Genomic DNA, 17,907 nt, shown 5'->3' on the forward strand with positions numbered 1-17,907 from the left:
ATCACAGTTAAGGGCAATTTAGAGTCTTCAATTAATACATGTTTTGCGGGTGCGGGTGGAAACAGGAGTTCCCGGAGAAAACCCACCCATGCACGGGGAGAACATGCAAACTCCACACAGATGGGGCCAGGATTTCAACCCCAGTCCTCAACTGTGAAGCCATTGCTCTAACAGATTTCTCTCATCAGTTGTTCCACCATCCCTCCACAATTGTATCTATCTTCCAATTATTGCCTTGACTGTGTATCACTGGCGGGTTTGTCCCCTGAGGCTCATCACATCAGGGTTGTTGTTGCTGGATATAACTTGTAAATAACCATTTTCCGAACAACCAGTTATTCACCAGCCTAGTAGCCCATTTTTCCACACAGTGGGACAATCTTTGTCTAGAATTTGTACAGGTGTCTAAAAGAGGTGTGGAAAAAGTCATCTGTGTCCAACTAGAAAGGCCTTCTCTAGACAGTGGAAAAGGTTTACGGCAACTCTAATCATCCATTTACAAGGTCCCGACTTCACTTCCCCAGATTGTATTACTTCATTGGAAAAGTGGTCACTAATTGGTCGTTTTTCCACCAGACAGGGGACCAACAACATTGTTTGATTACCTCTAAGGGACAGAGCCACCACCGACCAAATAGGTCAAATCCACACCTACAATTGAGAACTGAAGAAGCCTGTTGGATTTATGGTTTCCTATCGTCAACAACCTAATAGAGTCAACTTGCCTCAGTTCAAATTTGAGAATCTACATATTTAGCTCTTAAAATTGAAAGTTCATAGAGACAGCCACAAACACATCAGTGAGCAAATAGGTTATTGGTTTCAAACAATGGAATTGAACCTGTGGGGTAGGTGAAAATGCTGTTTCTGTGGCAGAATCAAGAAATTTATACACTGGTCCCTTCTTCTCCTTCCAGAATATAATCTTTTTTTAGTTTGAAATTACTTATTTTAACCAGGATCCATCACCCTCCTCTGGCCTAAGGTAGAGTCTGGCTTGGTTTACACCTCTCGGTGCTGTTGATCCTCACCAGCAGGGTACGACGGCCTCTTATTTTTAGCTAGTTAACTGGGTGGCTAGCTAGCACAGCATTTATCATCTGCAATCCTTGTTTTGGTCCTGCTCACCTTTGTAGCATTAAATCTGCCGTCGTCTTCCAGCAGTGACTCCTTTGAAGCTTCAGTAGCCTTTCCTCTTCCTGTCAGACATTTTGGAAATTATCTCATTGTTGTCTGTCAGACGTAGAGAGCTGTGATTGAAATTCTGGCTTTGAAAGAGGACTAAATATTTTCATTCTGTTTTAAGAGCGTAGTACTATTCCCAAGATTGATTGGTGAAGATGGTCTGCTCTTCCTTTGCTGGTCATGGAGGTTACGCAAACCTTCACCGGTGATCCTGGACACCCAGTTTTTTAATGTGATAGAGCCTATTGCAACCCTCCTGTTCATATTTTGTAAAGTTTTGAAAGTGTTTAGCAATGTCTCCCATTCCAAGCAAGAATCTCTCCTTATGATGAGCATCCAACAATTACCTTATTTCCAAAATGACTGACGGTAAGAAGACAGGCTTAAACAAAACAAACCAAAAAACAAATGAATATTCAACAAAGTATTTAACCTAGAATGTGTGAAAACTTCAGGGGAAAAAAATACATTAAATTCAATTGGGCTCATTACTTTTTAACTATCCTCTGGGCTTCGGCTCAAATTTTGATTTAGGGTTCAATAGTTTCAGTCATTATGATGACGAGAAAGAGAAGAATTTTGAAAGGGTTATTCTATTTTGGGTACAGTAACTATTGTTAGTGCTGTAATGTACTCACTACGGGAGGAGCGGGGCTGCCATTTAATTGGGGTGTGGTATGTATGGCTAACGCAAATGTTTTTGTTGAATGTCTTTCAGGACCAGAGCGCTCATCTTCCCCAACCATGCCAGTGCCATCACAGACCCCTCACGGTCAAGTGTCCTCACCCTTGAGCCAGTCACCGTTTATCATCCAATCCCTTGCTTCTCCGCTGCAGGTGGGGGTCCCACCCATGTCCCTGCCAATCATCCTCAACCCCGCACTCATTGAGGCCACATCCCCGGTACCACTGCTACCTGGTCCCAGACCTATGACCCCATCTGATGAGGTCTAGTAGTGGAACTGTTGCTTCGGTTATAAAATGGAGCTCCACCAGCCCACCTCGTACAGCTCAACATGCTCTCTTCAACCTGTGACTTCACTCCAGGAAGTCTGATCCAGTCATTTTAGTGTCTGTTCAACGATTATGACCTTATAATGGGAATTCTAGCAGATTACAGTTTATTTTTGACTCATTCCACATTGTGAAGATAAAAAAATCAAGAAGAATTGTCATCACATTCCCTTCAGATACTGTTGGTCCATTTTCAACCATGGAATGTTCACAGCGACTTGAATTTACCCAATGCTCATGATGAACTCTAAATCATGTTAGGGACTATCCTCTAAATTCATTATATGCGTTCTGAGAACCAGACTTAAGTTTTAGTAATGTTTGGTGAGTCCTGCAGTAAATAAAAAATAATAATAATAATAATCCAAATTGTTTATAAACAGTAATACAAAAATTTAGAAAAGGTCAACTCATGGAAAACATTTTGACATAGAAAAAAAAGGAATTCCATCTATTTTCTGTACTGCTTAGATCATGAGATATACAGATACACACACACACACACACACACACATCTATGCGCATGGTGGAATTATTCCATTCACGCTCCCAATATTCTGTTTACGTTGCCTGTGAGATTTTTTGATCACGTAAGCAGTGTGGTTCAAGCCAAGTTTAGTCACTGGAGCAAAGTCCAAATTTAAACCTGATAATCATGAAATCCTTTTGTCTGTAGTGTATATTAAGGTTGAGATTGCAAGCAAAGAGGCACTGCATGTCAATGAAATCAGGTTTATTCACATTCTTAGCAGCCTTGGAATAACTCATGTGGGATGAGCTCCAAAAAATTTCTGTCAGAGATACAATTGTTTTTCATGAATTGGGTGAGACTGATCTGTACAACTTCACCCCCTGTTTTTTTTTTTTTTTGTTGTTGTTTTTTTTAACCGCATACAAAAAACAAGCTTTGTTTTAGAGCATCTCATGAAGAGTTTGTGTGCATGTTCAGTCCTTTAGAGCAGGGGTGCCCAGACTTTTTTACCCCAAGATCTACTTTTCAACCAGCCATCCTCTCGCGATTGACAGGGGTTGGGGTTGGGTGCTGTACTTTTTTTTTTTTTTTTTTTTTTTTTTTTTATAGACTGACCAATGATGAAATAGAATCACCAGTCTAGTCAAAGCTCTATCCACTACAAAAATGCAAAGCGTATTGATAAGTATATATTGGGATTCTTTGTGTATGAGCCAATATTGCACAATACAACATAAATAACTATTAACATTTTTTGTAACTATCTGAGTTCACGTTGATGATCACTAAACACCATAAGAATGAAAATGCACAACTGATCTTTGTCACTCACGTCAGTGGATTAGTCCAACTGCAGTGAGAAGCGTTCACAATCTCTGATGTCCTTCTACACATCAGCCATGGCTTCACCGCAACGTGGAACTACTCCTTTTTGGTGGTGGATTTGTGTGAAAAGTGACTGCTGTGCCAGTTGGGATTTTAGATCAGACTTTTCTCATTATCAGCTTGCTTTTCGGCGGAATGACGGTATCATATTTTCCACTAACAGTTCGAAAATGCCGCTCCACATTTCCTTTCTATGGTATTCCAATAGTACACTGGCAGATGAGGCAAACTCACTTTGAAAATTACGTCAGCCTCCCATTCTGTATGAAACTGATGTTTTAGACTTCTTTATTCCAGCATCCATACTCATGTTTGATAAGATTTCTTAAGCGATGGCTTAAAATAGGGAGGAACTCGTTGACTAGCGTGTTTTCCTGTTCTCTGTTGTTGTTTGCACATGTGCGGTGAGCTAAAGGTCAGAAAAATACAGCTGTCTTTTTTTTTCGACACACCGTCACAATCGACCCAAACTGCCTGCAATCGTCGCATTGAGCACCCCTGCATTAGAGGATCACTGATCAACATTCCAGTGTGTAGATGAATTATATGGTGCAGTACATATTGTTGTTTCTCTTTGTGCTTAGTATGGCTGACTGTGTACAATGTAGCACAAGTAGTTAAAACCTAGGGCCTTCAAACAATGCCAAAAACCTTATCAATGACAAAAATACATCCGAATGAATACGGTTGCCTTTTTTAGAGTTCAAATAGTATTTGCCAACGAAAATACTATTTTTAATGACATTTCTCAGCTAATGTATTCAATTTCAATTGTTATACATTCCATTTTGCTGAGCAACAAGTACAGGTATGCTTTGCATCATTATTTCTCGTGTGATGACACTCAATACTGATGACGTGGATACCAGTAAAAAGGCACCTGGACATGACAGCATCTCCTTAACATCTGGTGGCCCTGAGCTTCTTTTCATGTTTTGTTATTTATTGAGTTGGAAAAACAATCACAACCCAGAGATGGAAAATGAGTCTCATGCCACCAAGCAGTTAAGCGATTTCTTTAAAAGAAACAAAATGTATATTTTGTTTTGGATCTGGAGTTGAACAGGAAAGCAAATGAATATGTACATAATCTATAAATGAAAGGTGAAGTATGTTTTGCAATGTAATAAATATTGTTAATAAGGTTTGTTGTTGTCTTACACTCCCACAAGTCACTAGTAACTCATCACATCAGTGGAAGTCAAATGATTTCAATCGATACACAAATTAGGGATGAAGTGAAATGAATGTCGTTTTTTTTTAAGTGTGTATGTGTGCTTCATATGGACACAAAAAAAAATGTTTTGTAAAGTAAATCACTAGAGGATGTTTTCATTTTGCAAGGTGACACTGGTACGTCTAAAATCTGATCTGCGTGAATGTGTGACAACTGAAGCAAAAGACAATCTTACAGGCATTCTTCTTCCTCCCTTGTCTAGTAGTTTACCAAAACCCTCACAAAAAAAAATTATGTAAAACATTTTATTTGAAAGGAGAATGAGAATCACATTTTTTATTTTTTTATTTATTTTTTGGTAACAAGTGTATCGGAAACTACAGAAGCCACGAAATAACTTCTATTTGTACATGGAATGTAAAAACATCTGTGACACAGCAAACATAAGGGCAAATTTAAAGGACTTAAATAACCTAATCTCTAAGGGACAGCAACATAAACAACAGCGTTCCACTCAATTCACATTTCCTCTTAATTTCACTTAAATCTATAACAGTTAGCCTGGAAGTGCAAAACAATACAACAAATTGTGGAACACATTTCAGAAAACAGAAAAGCTCAAACTGTTACATTTTAGGGGAAAAAAATTAACCACTGAAACACTTACATTTCAGAAAATAGATTCACAGAAGCAAAAATATTTTTAGAAAAGGAAAGGGAATGTTGGTGGAAATCTCTCATCCTTTCACACGCTTAACCATGATTGGCTTCTGCATCATGTGAGGAGGGGTACGCCACCCAGAAAACAAGACAAATTCCTTGTGTTCTTGCATACTTCGCCAATAAAGCTGATTCTGATATAATGAGATGTGTAGCCCAAATAGCGAATGTTGGTGTTTGATGCTGTCTACACAATGTATTTTACTTGATCACATCTCTTGAACCATAAAAAGAGATTTAAGAGTTGAGGGAGGCTGTTGAGAGAGCATGCTGGTGGTATTTGCAGACATACTGGTCTCAAGCAATGCTTGTCATTGACATACACGCGAATTTAGTTTAAGACTGATACCATTTGATGCTTTACATACAATTTATATTGTTTGAGCCGAACCAATGCAGCAGCACGGCTCACAGGCTGAAAATTTTATTTTCACCGTAGGGGAAAGCTTCTGTGCATTTTGACTAAGTCTAAAATGGGACCTAAAGACCCTGTGGAACAGTGATTAGAATTTGTAATCATGTCAAAACCAGTGCCTAACTGATTGCCCACTCATGAAAATAGTTGCCAAAACACACACACTGTTGCATAGTTCAGTCAGGTTGGGCATTGGTGCTCGGCCTCCGGCAGCCTTAAACCACTATAATCCCAACCCTAACTAAACCTTAACTGCTTTAAACATGAACACCTGTCCTAAATCCAACCATAATGAACTTTTTATCCATCCATTTTCTTTGCTGCTTATCCTCACATGGGTTGCGGGGAGTACCAGAACCAATCCCAGCAGTCAACAGGCAGGAGGCAGGCTACACCCTAAACTGGTTGCCAGCCGATCGCAGGGCACATGGAGACAAACAGCTGCACTCACAATCACACCTCGGGGCAATTTAGAGTGTCCAATTAATGACAAACTTTTTATTTATTTTCAAAATTATATTTGGAATCAACGGCAGCACGGTAGGGCAGCTGTAAACCATTGGCCTCACAGTTCTCAGGGCCGGGGCACAATTCCCGGCCGCGCCTTTGTGGAGTTTGGATGTTCTCCCCGTGCCTGCATGGGATTTTGCCGGCCCTCCGCTTTCCTCCCACCAACATGCATTCATTGGAAACTCTAAATTGTCTCAAGGTGTGATTGTGAGTGCAATTGTTGTGTGTTTCCATGTGCCCTACAATTAGCTGGCAACCAGTTCAAGGTGTACCCTGGCTCATACCCGATGACAGGTGGGATACGCTCCAGCACTCTCACGACCGTTGTGAGGATAAGCGGCTCAGAAAATGGATGAATGGAAATTTGAGATCGACATCTTATTACATCTGCATACCTTTCCATATCTACCCTTCTCGCGATACTGGAGCCAGTCATGTTGATCTTTTCAAGAAATGATGTGGGTTTCATAAATGTCATGTCAAATGGGACGTTGCCTTCCAGCGTGTTTCATCTTTTTTAAGTGTTTCTGCTTTTGTTCATTTGTTTTCTGAAAGGTAAGTGCTTTTGTTAATGTGGTTTCTGAAATGTAAACGTGTTTCATAATTTATTGTTGTTTTGCACTTCTGGGCCACTGTAGTTGTCAGCTATTGACACTATCGTCAATACCGACCAAGAAAAATCCTCACTTTGAGTCCAACTTTGCCATTTCTTGAAGGTAGATTCCAATGCTCTCACTGTCAAACACAACAAAGTATATGGTTTTCAGGGAGGAGTTGGTGGATGACACAAAATGGTTGGAGATGGCCTTGAGGATGAGCTGGGCAGCTGTTGGCTTTGGGAATCCATTCCTGTGGGGGAGGTGTTTGTCAGGACAGTTTACACATTGAAGACTCACAACTACAGTTGGTTGCATGTTGGTAAAAATATAACCCTTTCACGTACAGTGAAGAAAGTATTTGAACACCCTGCTATATTGGAGGTTCTCCCACTTAGAAATCATGGAGGGCTCTGAAATTTTCATTGGTGCATGTCCACTGTGAGAGAGATAATCAAGAGAAATCCAGAAATCACAATATATGATTTTTTTTTAACAATTTGTGGGTTACAGCTGCAAATAAGAATTCTGACCTCAAAGACCTGTTAGTCCGTCTTTAAAAGTACACCTCCACTCCATGTAATATCCTGAATCAGATGCACCTGTGTGAGGTTGTTAGCTGCATAAAGACACCTGTCCGCCCCATACAGTAAGACTCAAACTTGTAACATGGCCGAGACCAAAGAGCTGTCCAAAGACACCAGAGACAAAACTGTACAACTCCACACGGCTGGAAAGGGCTACGGAGAAATTGCCAAGCAGCTTGGTGAAAAAAGGTCCACTGTTGGAGAAATCATTAGAAAAAGGAAGGAGCTAAACATGACTGTCAATCTCAATCGGAGTGGAGCCCCATGCAAGATATAACCTCGTGGGGTCTCAATGATCCTTAGAAAGGTGAGGAATCAGCATAGGACTACACGATAGGACTTGGTCAATGACCTGAAAAAAGCTGGGACCAAATAGTTATTTGCAGCCGTATCACACAAATAAATAATTAAAAAATCTTACACTGTGATTTCTGGATTTTTCTTTTTAGATTACCTTTCTCACAATGGACATGCAATAACGATGATAATGTAAGAGCCCTCCATGATTTCTATGTGGGAGAGCTTGCAATATAGCAGGGTGTTCAAATACTTCTTCACTGTATACTGGTCACGAGAGTGCATAGCTATTAAAAGGCCATTTTCTCTTACAGTGGTTCCTTGATACACGAGTAACTTCAATTCAAGTTTTCCAAGATACGACCCACTGCCAGGACAATTTTTTTGCTTTTTCTTGCAAACCAAGATTTGATGTACAAACGACTGCCGGTAGATGGCGCCCCGAACAATAAGATGCAGAAATGAACAGTTTTTCCACTCATCTTTTCGAGCCTCACTTGGTCTTTCCGGCCGTGCACCTCAACTCTGTAGCATCTCTGTGCAGCTGTGCTATCATTTTGTTATTTTGCATTTAGTACAAATCAGTTTTATACTTTGGTGCCCAATAAAGCAATTGCTAAGGAAAGCAGTGAGAAGAAGACGAGGATGATGTCGATGAATGTGAAGTAATAGAAAAACAGGATGATGTTGATGGATGTGAAATAATAGAAAAATACAAACAGGGTGTACAAGTGAGTGACTTGGCGAAGAGTTATGACCATTCTATGTCAACTATATTGGAGTGCCCTCGATAAAAGGCAATGAGGAAAAGGAGTCACGACTGGGTATTAGTCACTTTTTATTCAACACTTTGGCAGCACACACTGAACGCTCTCACAACTAGCTGCTGCTCTGCCACACACTCACCCGCCTACCCTACTTTATACCGCCCCCTCTCCACTCTTAAAGGGGTGCACTCATAATTACAGGTACTGTATTTCAATATGTACGATTCTCGAGCAGAAGCAATCCATTGAATTGATGCCAGCCAAGGGTGTGAAAATTATTTTGAAGTTACGGAGCTGAGGAGGCGCTGATGATGGAGGAATTAAAGGAGTGACAGATGCAGCAGGATAAGAGGTGTGGCATTAGAGTTTTGATGAGGAGACAGAGGGTGAGGTTATCTCTACCAACAAGATAAAGGAAGTGTCTCCAATAAGGGAGAACGTTTCCGACTTTGTGGTGAAGAAACACCCAAAAAATGTTGCAACTGGTCATGCATTGTGGCCTGACACATTTCAAAAACAGGCACAAACAAACCTCTTTAGACAGGTATTTTTTTTTAAATGGCCATCTGTTGACACAGAAGAATGTGTCGCAAAAAAGGTCAAAGTTGTGCAAGAGGAAAAGACCCAAACACTATTAACCAAACCTGTAAAAAAAAAACAATTACACGAACAATTAAGTTCATTCGAGTTCATTAAGCATAAAGTCACGTTAAGCTAAGCACTAAATAGCTAAGTGAAATTATATAAATTAAGTTCAGCAAAAGTGAAAGAAAAACAATCTTGTTTCAAATAAGTTTAGAGATAGAGTGTAAAGAAGAGACTGAGCAAAAGCGACTGAGAAACCACTTCATCCACAAATATCCTTCATCTGCCTTCTTTCTCCACCAGTATCTTGTTACCAAGAGTCATCTCATCTTTAAGGTAAGTACCCTCTATACTTTCCATTTTATTTATTGTTTTTTATACAATACAACATTTGTTATTGGAAAATTGGGTGGTATTTTGTGGGCTAGAAGGGATTAATGGCATTTGCATTCATTTCAATTTAAAAATCCACTTTGACATAAGAGCAACTTGAGGTAAGAGCTCAGTTACGGGCCAAATTAAGTTCAAGAACAATCTCGGTCTGATCGTTAGCGTAACATATTTGTTACCACTGCACCAAACATCAGAAACGACAGCCTGTGAGTTTGTTTTAACTCAAATGAAGACAAAAAATGTCAACAAGGGCTAGTTGTGCAGCCATTTTTAAAAGAAATGTGACCTCACTCTGGCCGATGATGCAGCCAAACCAGAAGCAGAACAACGTGAGCTAACTGCTAGCAGCTACCTAACAAAACTACATAGTACTATCGTAATGAGCACAAAACAAAACGAGATAGCACACACAATTGAAATGCTCGCTTTTTTCGAAGTGCCCTCGACAGTCATTTCTACGTAGCTTGAGCTCTCATTTTGATTGCCACTTGACGCTATGAAGAACTGTAACAGATTGTAGCCAAACGGGGGCAAGAGGCTGCGCTGGTAGCATGGTGGACCTTCCCCTTAAAGTGCTGACATGAATGAGGAATAAAGGGAACCAAGACTCTGAGGATTCAAAAAATGTTTCCTCACAAACGCCATGGATGGCACAAAGGATGATATGCTGTGGGAGCAAGACGGCATCACTATTCATGAATGCAGGAGTCAGCAGAACTGGATCAAGTTATCAATGGTGAGTTTGACAGTGATGCACCAAAGATAGCTATGGTGGATATTTTTTAGATTGGAGATGAGTCGGATGCTTCTTTTGAAGTCTTGGCCAAGCATGTGTATGGCCGTGGATAAACTGCACTATGCACAAACATTTTATGCCCAAATATTTAATGCAAAAAATTTTCAAGTGTTAAATACTGTAGTTTATATATTTAAAACTGTAATGTGTGTTATCAATAGTATTAAGTAAATGTCATGCCATCGTTGTGCATTTATTTTAGTTGGTTTAGGGAAATGCAGCCCTATGGGGGCACAAACCAGTGCAATCTGTAGGCCGGTCCCAAGCCCGGATAAATGCAGAGGGTTGCGTCAGGAAGGGCATCCGGCGTAAAAACTGTGCCAAACAAATATGAGCGTTCATCTAAAGAATCCCATACCGGATCGGTCGTGGCCCGGGTTAACAACGCCCGCCCCCGGCACTGCTAACCTGCAGGGCGTCGGTGGAAATTCAGCTACTGTGGGTCGAAGACAAAGAAGAGGAGGAAACCGGACCCAGCGTCAGAAGAAAAAGAGGAATGCACAGAGCCTACAACTGAGTGTAGGGACTTTGAATGTTGGGACTATGACAGGAAAAGCACAGGAGTTGGTTGACATGATGATTAGGAGAAAGGTTGATATTCTGTGCATCCAAGAGAGCAGGTGGAAAGGTAGTAAGGCTAGAAGTTTGGGAGCAGGGTTTAAATTATTCTACCACGGAGTAGATGGGAAGAGAAATGGAGTAGGGGTTATTTTAAAGGAAGAGCTGGCTAAGAATGTCTTGGAGGTGAAAAGAGTATCAGATCGAGTGATGAGAATAAAATTTGAAATTGAGGGTGTTATGTATAATGTGGTTAGCGGCTATGCACCACAGGTAGGATGTGACCTAGAGTTGAAAGAGAAATTCTGGAAGGAACTAGATGAAGTAGTTCTGAGCATCCCAGACAGCGAGAGAGTTGTGATTGGTGCAGATTGTAATGGACATATTGGGAAAGGAAACAGGGGCGATGAAGAAGTGATGGGTAAGTACGGCATCCAGGAAAGGAACTTTGAAGGGCAGATGGTGGTGGACTTTGCAAAAAGGATGGAGATGGCTGTAGTGAACACTTATTTCCAGAAGAGGGAGGAACACATAGTGACCTACAAGAGCGGAGGTAGAACCACGCAGGTAGATTATATTTTGTGCAGACGATGTAATCTGAAGGAGGTTACTGACTGTAAAGTAGTGGTAGGGGAGAGTGTAGCTCGACAGCATAGGATGGTAGTATGTAGGATGATTCTGGTGGTGGGTAGGAAGATTAAGAAGACAAAGGTAGAGCAGAGAACCATGTGGTGGAAGCTGAGAAAGGAAGAATGTTGTGCGGCCTTCCGGAAAGAGGTGAGACAGGCTCTCGATGGACAACCGAAGCTCCCGGAAGACTGGACGACGACAGCCAAGGTGATCAGAGAGACAGGCAGGAGAGTACTTGGTGTGTCATCTGGTAGGAAAGGGGAGAAGGAGACTTGGTGGTGGAACCCCAAAATACAGGGAGTCATACAAGGAAAGAGATTAGCGAAGAAGAAGTGGGATACTGAGAGGACTGAGGAGAGGCGAAAGGAGTACATCGAGATGCGACGTAGGGCAAAGGTAGAGGTGGCAAAGGCTAAACAAGAGGCATATGAAGACATGTACACCAGGTTGGACACGAAAGAAGGAGAAAAGGATCTCTACAGGTTGGCCAGACAGAGGGATAGAGATGGGAAGGATGTGCAGCAGGTAAGGGTGATTAAGGATAGAGATGGAAATGTGTTGACTGGTGCCGGTAGTGTACTAAATAGATGGAAAGAATACTTTGAGAAGTTGATGAATGAAGAAAATGAGAGAGAAGGAAGAGTTGAAGAGGCAAGTGTGAAGGACCAGGAAGTGGCAATGATTACTAAGGGGGAAGTCAGAAAGGCACTACAAAGGATGAAAAATGGAAAGGCAGTTGGTCCTGATGACATACCGGTAGAGGTATGGAAGCAATTTGGAGAGATGGCTGTGGAGTTTTTGACCAACTTATTCAACAGAATACTAGCGGGCGAAAAGATGCCTGAAGAATGGAGGAAAAGTGTTCTAGTTCCCATTTTTAAGAACAAAGGGGATGTTCAGAGCTGTGGGAACTATAGAGGAATAAAGTTGATGAGCCACACAATGAAGTTATGGGAAAGAGTAGTGGAGCCTTGACTCAGGACAGAAGTAAGTATCTGCGAGCAACAGTATGGTTTCATGCCTAGAAAGAGTACCACAGATGCATTATTTGCCTTGAGGATGCTCGTGGAAAAGTACAGAGAAGGTCAGAAGGAGCTACATTGCGTCTTTGTGGATCTAGAGAAAGCCTATGACAGAGTACCAAGAGAGGAACTGTGGTACTGCATGCGTAAGTCTGGTGTGGCAGAGAAGTATGTTAAAATAGTACAGGACATGTATGATGGTAGCAGAACAATGGTGAGGTGTGCCTTAGGTGTGACAGAGGAATTTAAGGTGGAGGTGGGACTGCATCAGGGATCAGCTCTGAGCCCCTTCCTGTTTGCAGTGGTAATGGATAGGCTGACAGATGAGGTTAGACTGGAATCCCCTTGGACCATGATGTTCGCAGATGATATTGTCATATGCAGTGAAAGCAGGGAGCATGCAGAGGAACAATTGGAAAGATGGAGACATGCACTCGAAAGGAGAGGAATGAAGATTAGCCGAAGTAAAACAGAATATATGTGCGTGAATGAGAAAAGTAGAGGGGGAAGAGTGAGGCTACAGGGAGAAGAGATAGTGAGGGTGGACGACTTCAAATACTTGGGGTCAACAATACAGAGCAATGGAGAGTGTGGTCAGGAAGTGAAGAAACGGGTCCAAGCAGGTTGGAACAGCTGGCGAAAGGTGTCTGGTGTGTTATGTGACAGAAGAGTGTCTGCTAGGATGAAGGGCAAAGTTTACAAAACAGTGGTGAGGCCGGCCATGATGTACGGATTAGAGACGGTGGCACTGAAGAAACAACAGGAAGCTGAACTGGAGGTGGCAGAAATGAAGATGTTGAGGTTCTCGCTCGGAGTGACCAGGTTGGATAGGATTAGAAATGAGCTCATTAGAGGGACAGCCAAAGCTGGATGTTTTGGAGACAAGATTCGAGAGAACAGACTTCGATGGTTTGGACATGTTCAGAGGCGAGAGAGTGAGTATATTGGTAGAAGGATGCTGAGGATGGAGCTGCCAGGTAAAAGAGCGAGAGGAAGACCAAAGAGAAGGTTTATGGATGTGGTGAGGGAAGACATGAGGGCAGTTGGGGTTAGAGAGGAAGATGCAGGAGATGGGCGAAGATGGCAAAAGATGACACGCTGTGGCGACCCCTAACGGGACAAGCCGAAAGGAAAAGAAGAAGAAGAAGGGATTCTGTCCTGACAATTGCAGAGACCAGGACAAGCGTGTCCTGTTGCCTGTCCCGAGATTACCGCTACATCAGTAGATTCACAAAGATTATTATTAATGATGACTTTTTGAAAAACATTACAAGTACAAATATTAAAAATACAAGCCTAGCAAAATAGAAATAGATCATTCCTAATATTTTGAGCATAAGGATAGCAGCACATTGTTGGTGCACGTTGTACAATGGCAACCAGTTCAGGGTGTACCCCGCCTGCTGCCCGATGACAGCTGGGATACACTCCAACACTTCCATGACCCTCGTGAGGATAAGCAGCTCAGAAAATGGATGGCTGGATGGATGGATGGATGGTATCAGACCTTCAACTGTCCTGCCACACTGTTGAGCCATTAGCATAGCTACTGATTCACAGTTGCACTCAGACCTCCAAATTTGAGTATTTTAGCATTGGTTTAGAAGAGAATTGTGCCATACAAGACAAGACTTGGTTGATCTAGTCGTTTGACTGTGAGAGACCACAAGATTTTATTTGTTTCAAATTACTGGCCTCTGGTGTTGACACTCAGTAACAATCGCTTTTTCTCATCATGTTGGTTGTATGACATTTCCAATAAACCTGCCTGAGCAATGGTATGTGTGTAAGGAGGGAATGATGTTCATGTGTATGAAGTGGCTCTTAACCTCTTATAAAAAATAAAAAAGCATGAACCAACAACTAAGGAGCGTGTTTAATTAAAATATTTAAGTATTGATTTTGTGATTTTTAGGAAATTGGGATTGATCACATGTCCACTAAATTGGACATTACGGATTAGTAGCTACTATATTTTGAGGAGAATTGATGGTATTCCTGCAACTTTGTTTTGAAAATACTTAATCTGCTGTAACCTTTTGGCTGCAAATCAAGGTATCATTTTTCTAGCAATATTTTGTGGATATTTGTCCGATAATGACAGAAATGAGCCTTGTCCTTATGTTTAGTAGAGGTTAGGTGCAGAACATGCTAGCAAAGCCTACAATATAGTCAACAAAATACCATCTGATTCAAGGGATGATGATGTCACTGGTAGTGGTGACAAACAAGTTTCTTCTTTTTCTTCCGGTTTGTCCTTCATGTCAGAGTCCCAACATTCAAAGTCCCTACACACAGCTGTAGGGTTTGTGCATGCCTCTTCTTCCTCTTCCAACTAAGCCACTTTCCTCCTCTTTTTTTGTCTTTGACCTACATTATCTGAATTTCTACTTACGCCTTGCAGATTAACAGTTCCAGGGGCGGGCATAGGAAGCCGGGGCTACAACTTAACTGTTATGGAATTTGTATGATGAATGCTCAAATGTTTGGCACAGTTTTACACCGGATGCCCTTCCTGACGCAACCCTCTGCATTTATACGGGCTTGGGACCGACCGACAGCTTGCACAATATGCCAACGGTCTGCAGATAGATGATGATGACGAACGAGCTGAGATGAAATAATGCTCAACTCAAAATCGACAAATGGTGAAATGAAGTTTCTTGGAATTAATTTGGAAATTTCATATCTCAGATAACCAAAAATCAAGAATTTATTGGGTCCTCAGAGGAAGGGCTGCGCCTTGATTTGCTAGCAAATGGCATGCCCCTGAACAGATTTGAGCAGAGTACATTCACTTTATTGACAACTATTCACATGAGCCAGGAAATGCTGATAACCCCTTCAAAATCAGGCCGGTGTTGAATCCACTCAATAAAACATTCCATTCAGTAGTGGATCCTGAAGAATTCCAATCAATGAATGAATGGATCATTCCATTCAACAGACATTTTTCTATCAAGCAGTACATCCCAAAGAAACCCTAACCCTGGGTGTGAAAGTGTTGGTCAGAGCAGGGAGCTCGAGATACAGACACATATTCGAAGTTGATCAGGATTTGGCTGGGTGTGGTGTAGTCAGTGGATTGGGAATGGCTGCACACGTTATGCGCTTTTGTGACGACATCTAGCAAAAGAATCACAAGACTGTTTTTATTGACAATTTCTTTTGCACTATCCCAGTCTTAAAGTTGAAAACAAAACATTTTTTGAAGTGTTTACAGTATTTTTTAATTCATTGAATTCATTAAAAAAAAGGTCATTGGTTGTTTAAATGTACATTGGACAGCTGTTTGAAAAATGTGTTTCGTTATTTCTCCCGTTTTATATTCCAGCATCAACTCTAAATAAATAAGACAAACAGCAGCTAAAATAAGTGTTTAACATGTCACTACTTTTTCTCCAAAGAGGCTATTGACATGAACATTTCAGTCGATGTTCGTAACAACCCAAGTAATTAATCCAGAAAGTAGATCCAATAACATCAGAAATTGAGTATGATACAGTGAAATGACGGAAAAAAACATTGATAGCATCAACTGGTATTTATTTCATACTTAGAACAAAAGCCTTTGTTTGCACTGACAGTTTCAAGATGCCTCCTCTATGGAGAAACCAGTCGCATGAATAGCTCTGGTGGGATTTTGGTCTATTCTTTTACCCAAGCAGTCTTCCAATCTTGAAGGTTCTGTGGGGTTCTTCTGTGGACCTTGGCTTTCAGTTCTTTGCAAATTTTTTTGATTGTATTCAAGTCAGGTGATTGACTGGCCCATTGTAGCAGCTGTATTTCTTTTTTCCATTGAAACCACTTGAGAATTTCCTTGGGAGTATGTTTTGGATCATTATCCTGCTAAAATGTCAATGCAGCCTTACGGGGGCACAAGCCAGTGCAGTAGTGCCAGTGTAGGCCGGTCCCAAGCTCAGAAAAATGCAAAAGGGAAGGGAATCCGGCGTAAAACTGTGCCAAACAAATATGAGCGTTCATCTAAAGAATACCATACTGGATCGGTCGTGGCCCGGCACTGTTAACCTGCAGGGCGTCGGTGGAAATCCAGGTGGCTAAGAATGAGTTATGAGGCTGAAATTTTAAATTGAGGGTATGTATCATGTGATTAGCAGCTATGCCCCACAGGTAGGATGTGACCTAGAGTTGAAAGAGAAATTCTGGAAGGAACTAGATGAAGAAGTTCTGAGCATCCCAGACAGAGAGAGTTGTGACTGTGCACATTGTAATGGACATATTGGTGAAGGAGATGAGGAAGTGATGGGTAAGTACGGCATCCAGGAACTTTGAGGGACAGATGGTGGTGGACTTTGCAAAAAGGATGGAAATGGCAGTAGTGAACACTTATTTCCAGAAAAGGCAGAAACATAGAGTGACCTACAAGAGCGGAGATAGAAGGTAGAGCAGAGAACCATGTGGTGGAAGCTGAGAAAATAATGTTGTGCGGCCTTTCAGAAAGAGGTGAGACTGCCTCTTGATGGAAAGGAGGATCTCCCGGAAGACTGGACGACTACAGCCAAGGTGATCAGAGAGACAGGTAGGAGAGTACTTGGGGTGTCTTCTGGAGGGAAAGGAGAGAAAGAGACTTGCTGGTGGAACCCCAAAATACAGGAAATCATACAAGGAAAGAGATGAGCGAAGAAGTAGGACATTGAGAGGACTGAGGAGAGGAGAAAGGAATATAGAGAAATGCGACGTAGGGCAAAGGTGGAGGTGGTGAAGGCTAAACAAGAGGCATATTAAAACATGTTCACCATGTTGGACATGAAAGGAGAAAAGCTTTGCAGGTTGGCCAGAGAGAGGTCATTAAAGTCATTAAAGTGATCCGGCAGTGAAGAGGAGTCATTGCAGGTCTGTGGGAGTGCCTTGTAGTCCGTGATGGTCTTGGATACCATGCCACAGGTTCCTGGTGTTTTTGCTGTCCCTGAAGCGGTCAGCAATCTTCCTGGAGTACTGCCTCTTAGCTTCTCAGATACCATGTGACAGATTGGCCCTTGCTGCCCCAAGGCTCACCCCAGCCCCAGCGCTGGTAGGATTCCGGGCCACAAACTGTGGATGCTGAGAGAATTTATAAACGTTTGGACAATTTCACCTCAAAAATCTCAAAAGCCATGAATGCTGTCGCTCCTGTTAAAACCAAACCAAAACCGACCTAAAATACTGCAGAGGACCACAGTGATGGTCAAGTGCTATAAATCAAAGTTTAGGAAAGCAGAATGCAAATAGAGAAAAAATAAACTCTAAATTTACTATGACCTACCACTCTGGACAGTGTCTTTGTAATTTTAACAAAAA

General features: G+C 41.6%; 2 protein-coding genes across 10 annotated transcripts in view; one reads left to right on the top strand and one right to left on the bottom strand.

The window, feature by feature from the left end:
- The window catches only part of gbf1 (golgi brefeldin A resistant guanine nucleotide exchange factor 1), a 151,501-nt gene extending 146,800 nt beyond the window's left edge, over positions 1-4,701 (top strand). For all 6 annotated transcript variants that reach the window (XM_061837919.1, XM_061837921.1, XM_061837920.1 and 3 more), the window contains one exon: positions 1,904-4,701. In XM_061837919.1, coding sequence (XP_061693903.1) covers positions 1,904-2,139 — 236 coding nt within the window. In that variant the 3' untranslated portion in view covers positions 2,140-4,701. The remainder of the gene's footprint in view (positions 1-1,903) is intronic.
- A 368-nt stretch (positions 4,702-5,069) lies between these two features.
- Positions 5,070-17,907, bottom strand: part of LOC133510171 (core histone macro-H2A.2) — a 34,290-nt gene continuing 21,452 nt past the window's right edge. For all 4 annotated transcript variants that reach the window (XM_061837928.1, XM_061837929.1, XM_061837926.1 and 1 more), the window contains one exon: positions 5,070-7,227. In XM_061837928.1, the coding sequence (XP_061693912.1) occupies positions 7,062-7,227 (166 nt within the window). In that variant the 3' untranslated portion in view covers positions 5,070-7,061. The remainder of the gene's footprint in view (positions 7,228-17,907) is intronic.

This window comes from Syngnathoides biaculeatus, chromosome 12 (genome assembly GCF_019802595.1).
Source record: "Syngnathoides biaculeatus isolate LvHL_M chromosome 12, ASM1980259v1, whole genome shotgun sequence".
Classification (NCBI taxonomy): domain Eukaryota; kingdom Metazoa; phylum Chordata; class Actinopteri; order Syngnathiformes; family Syngnathidae; genus Syngnathoides; species Syngnathoides biaculeatus.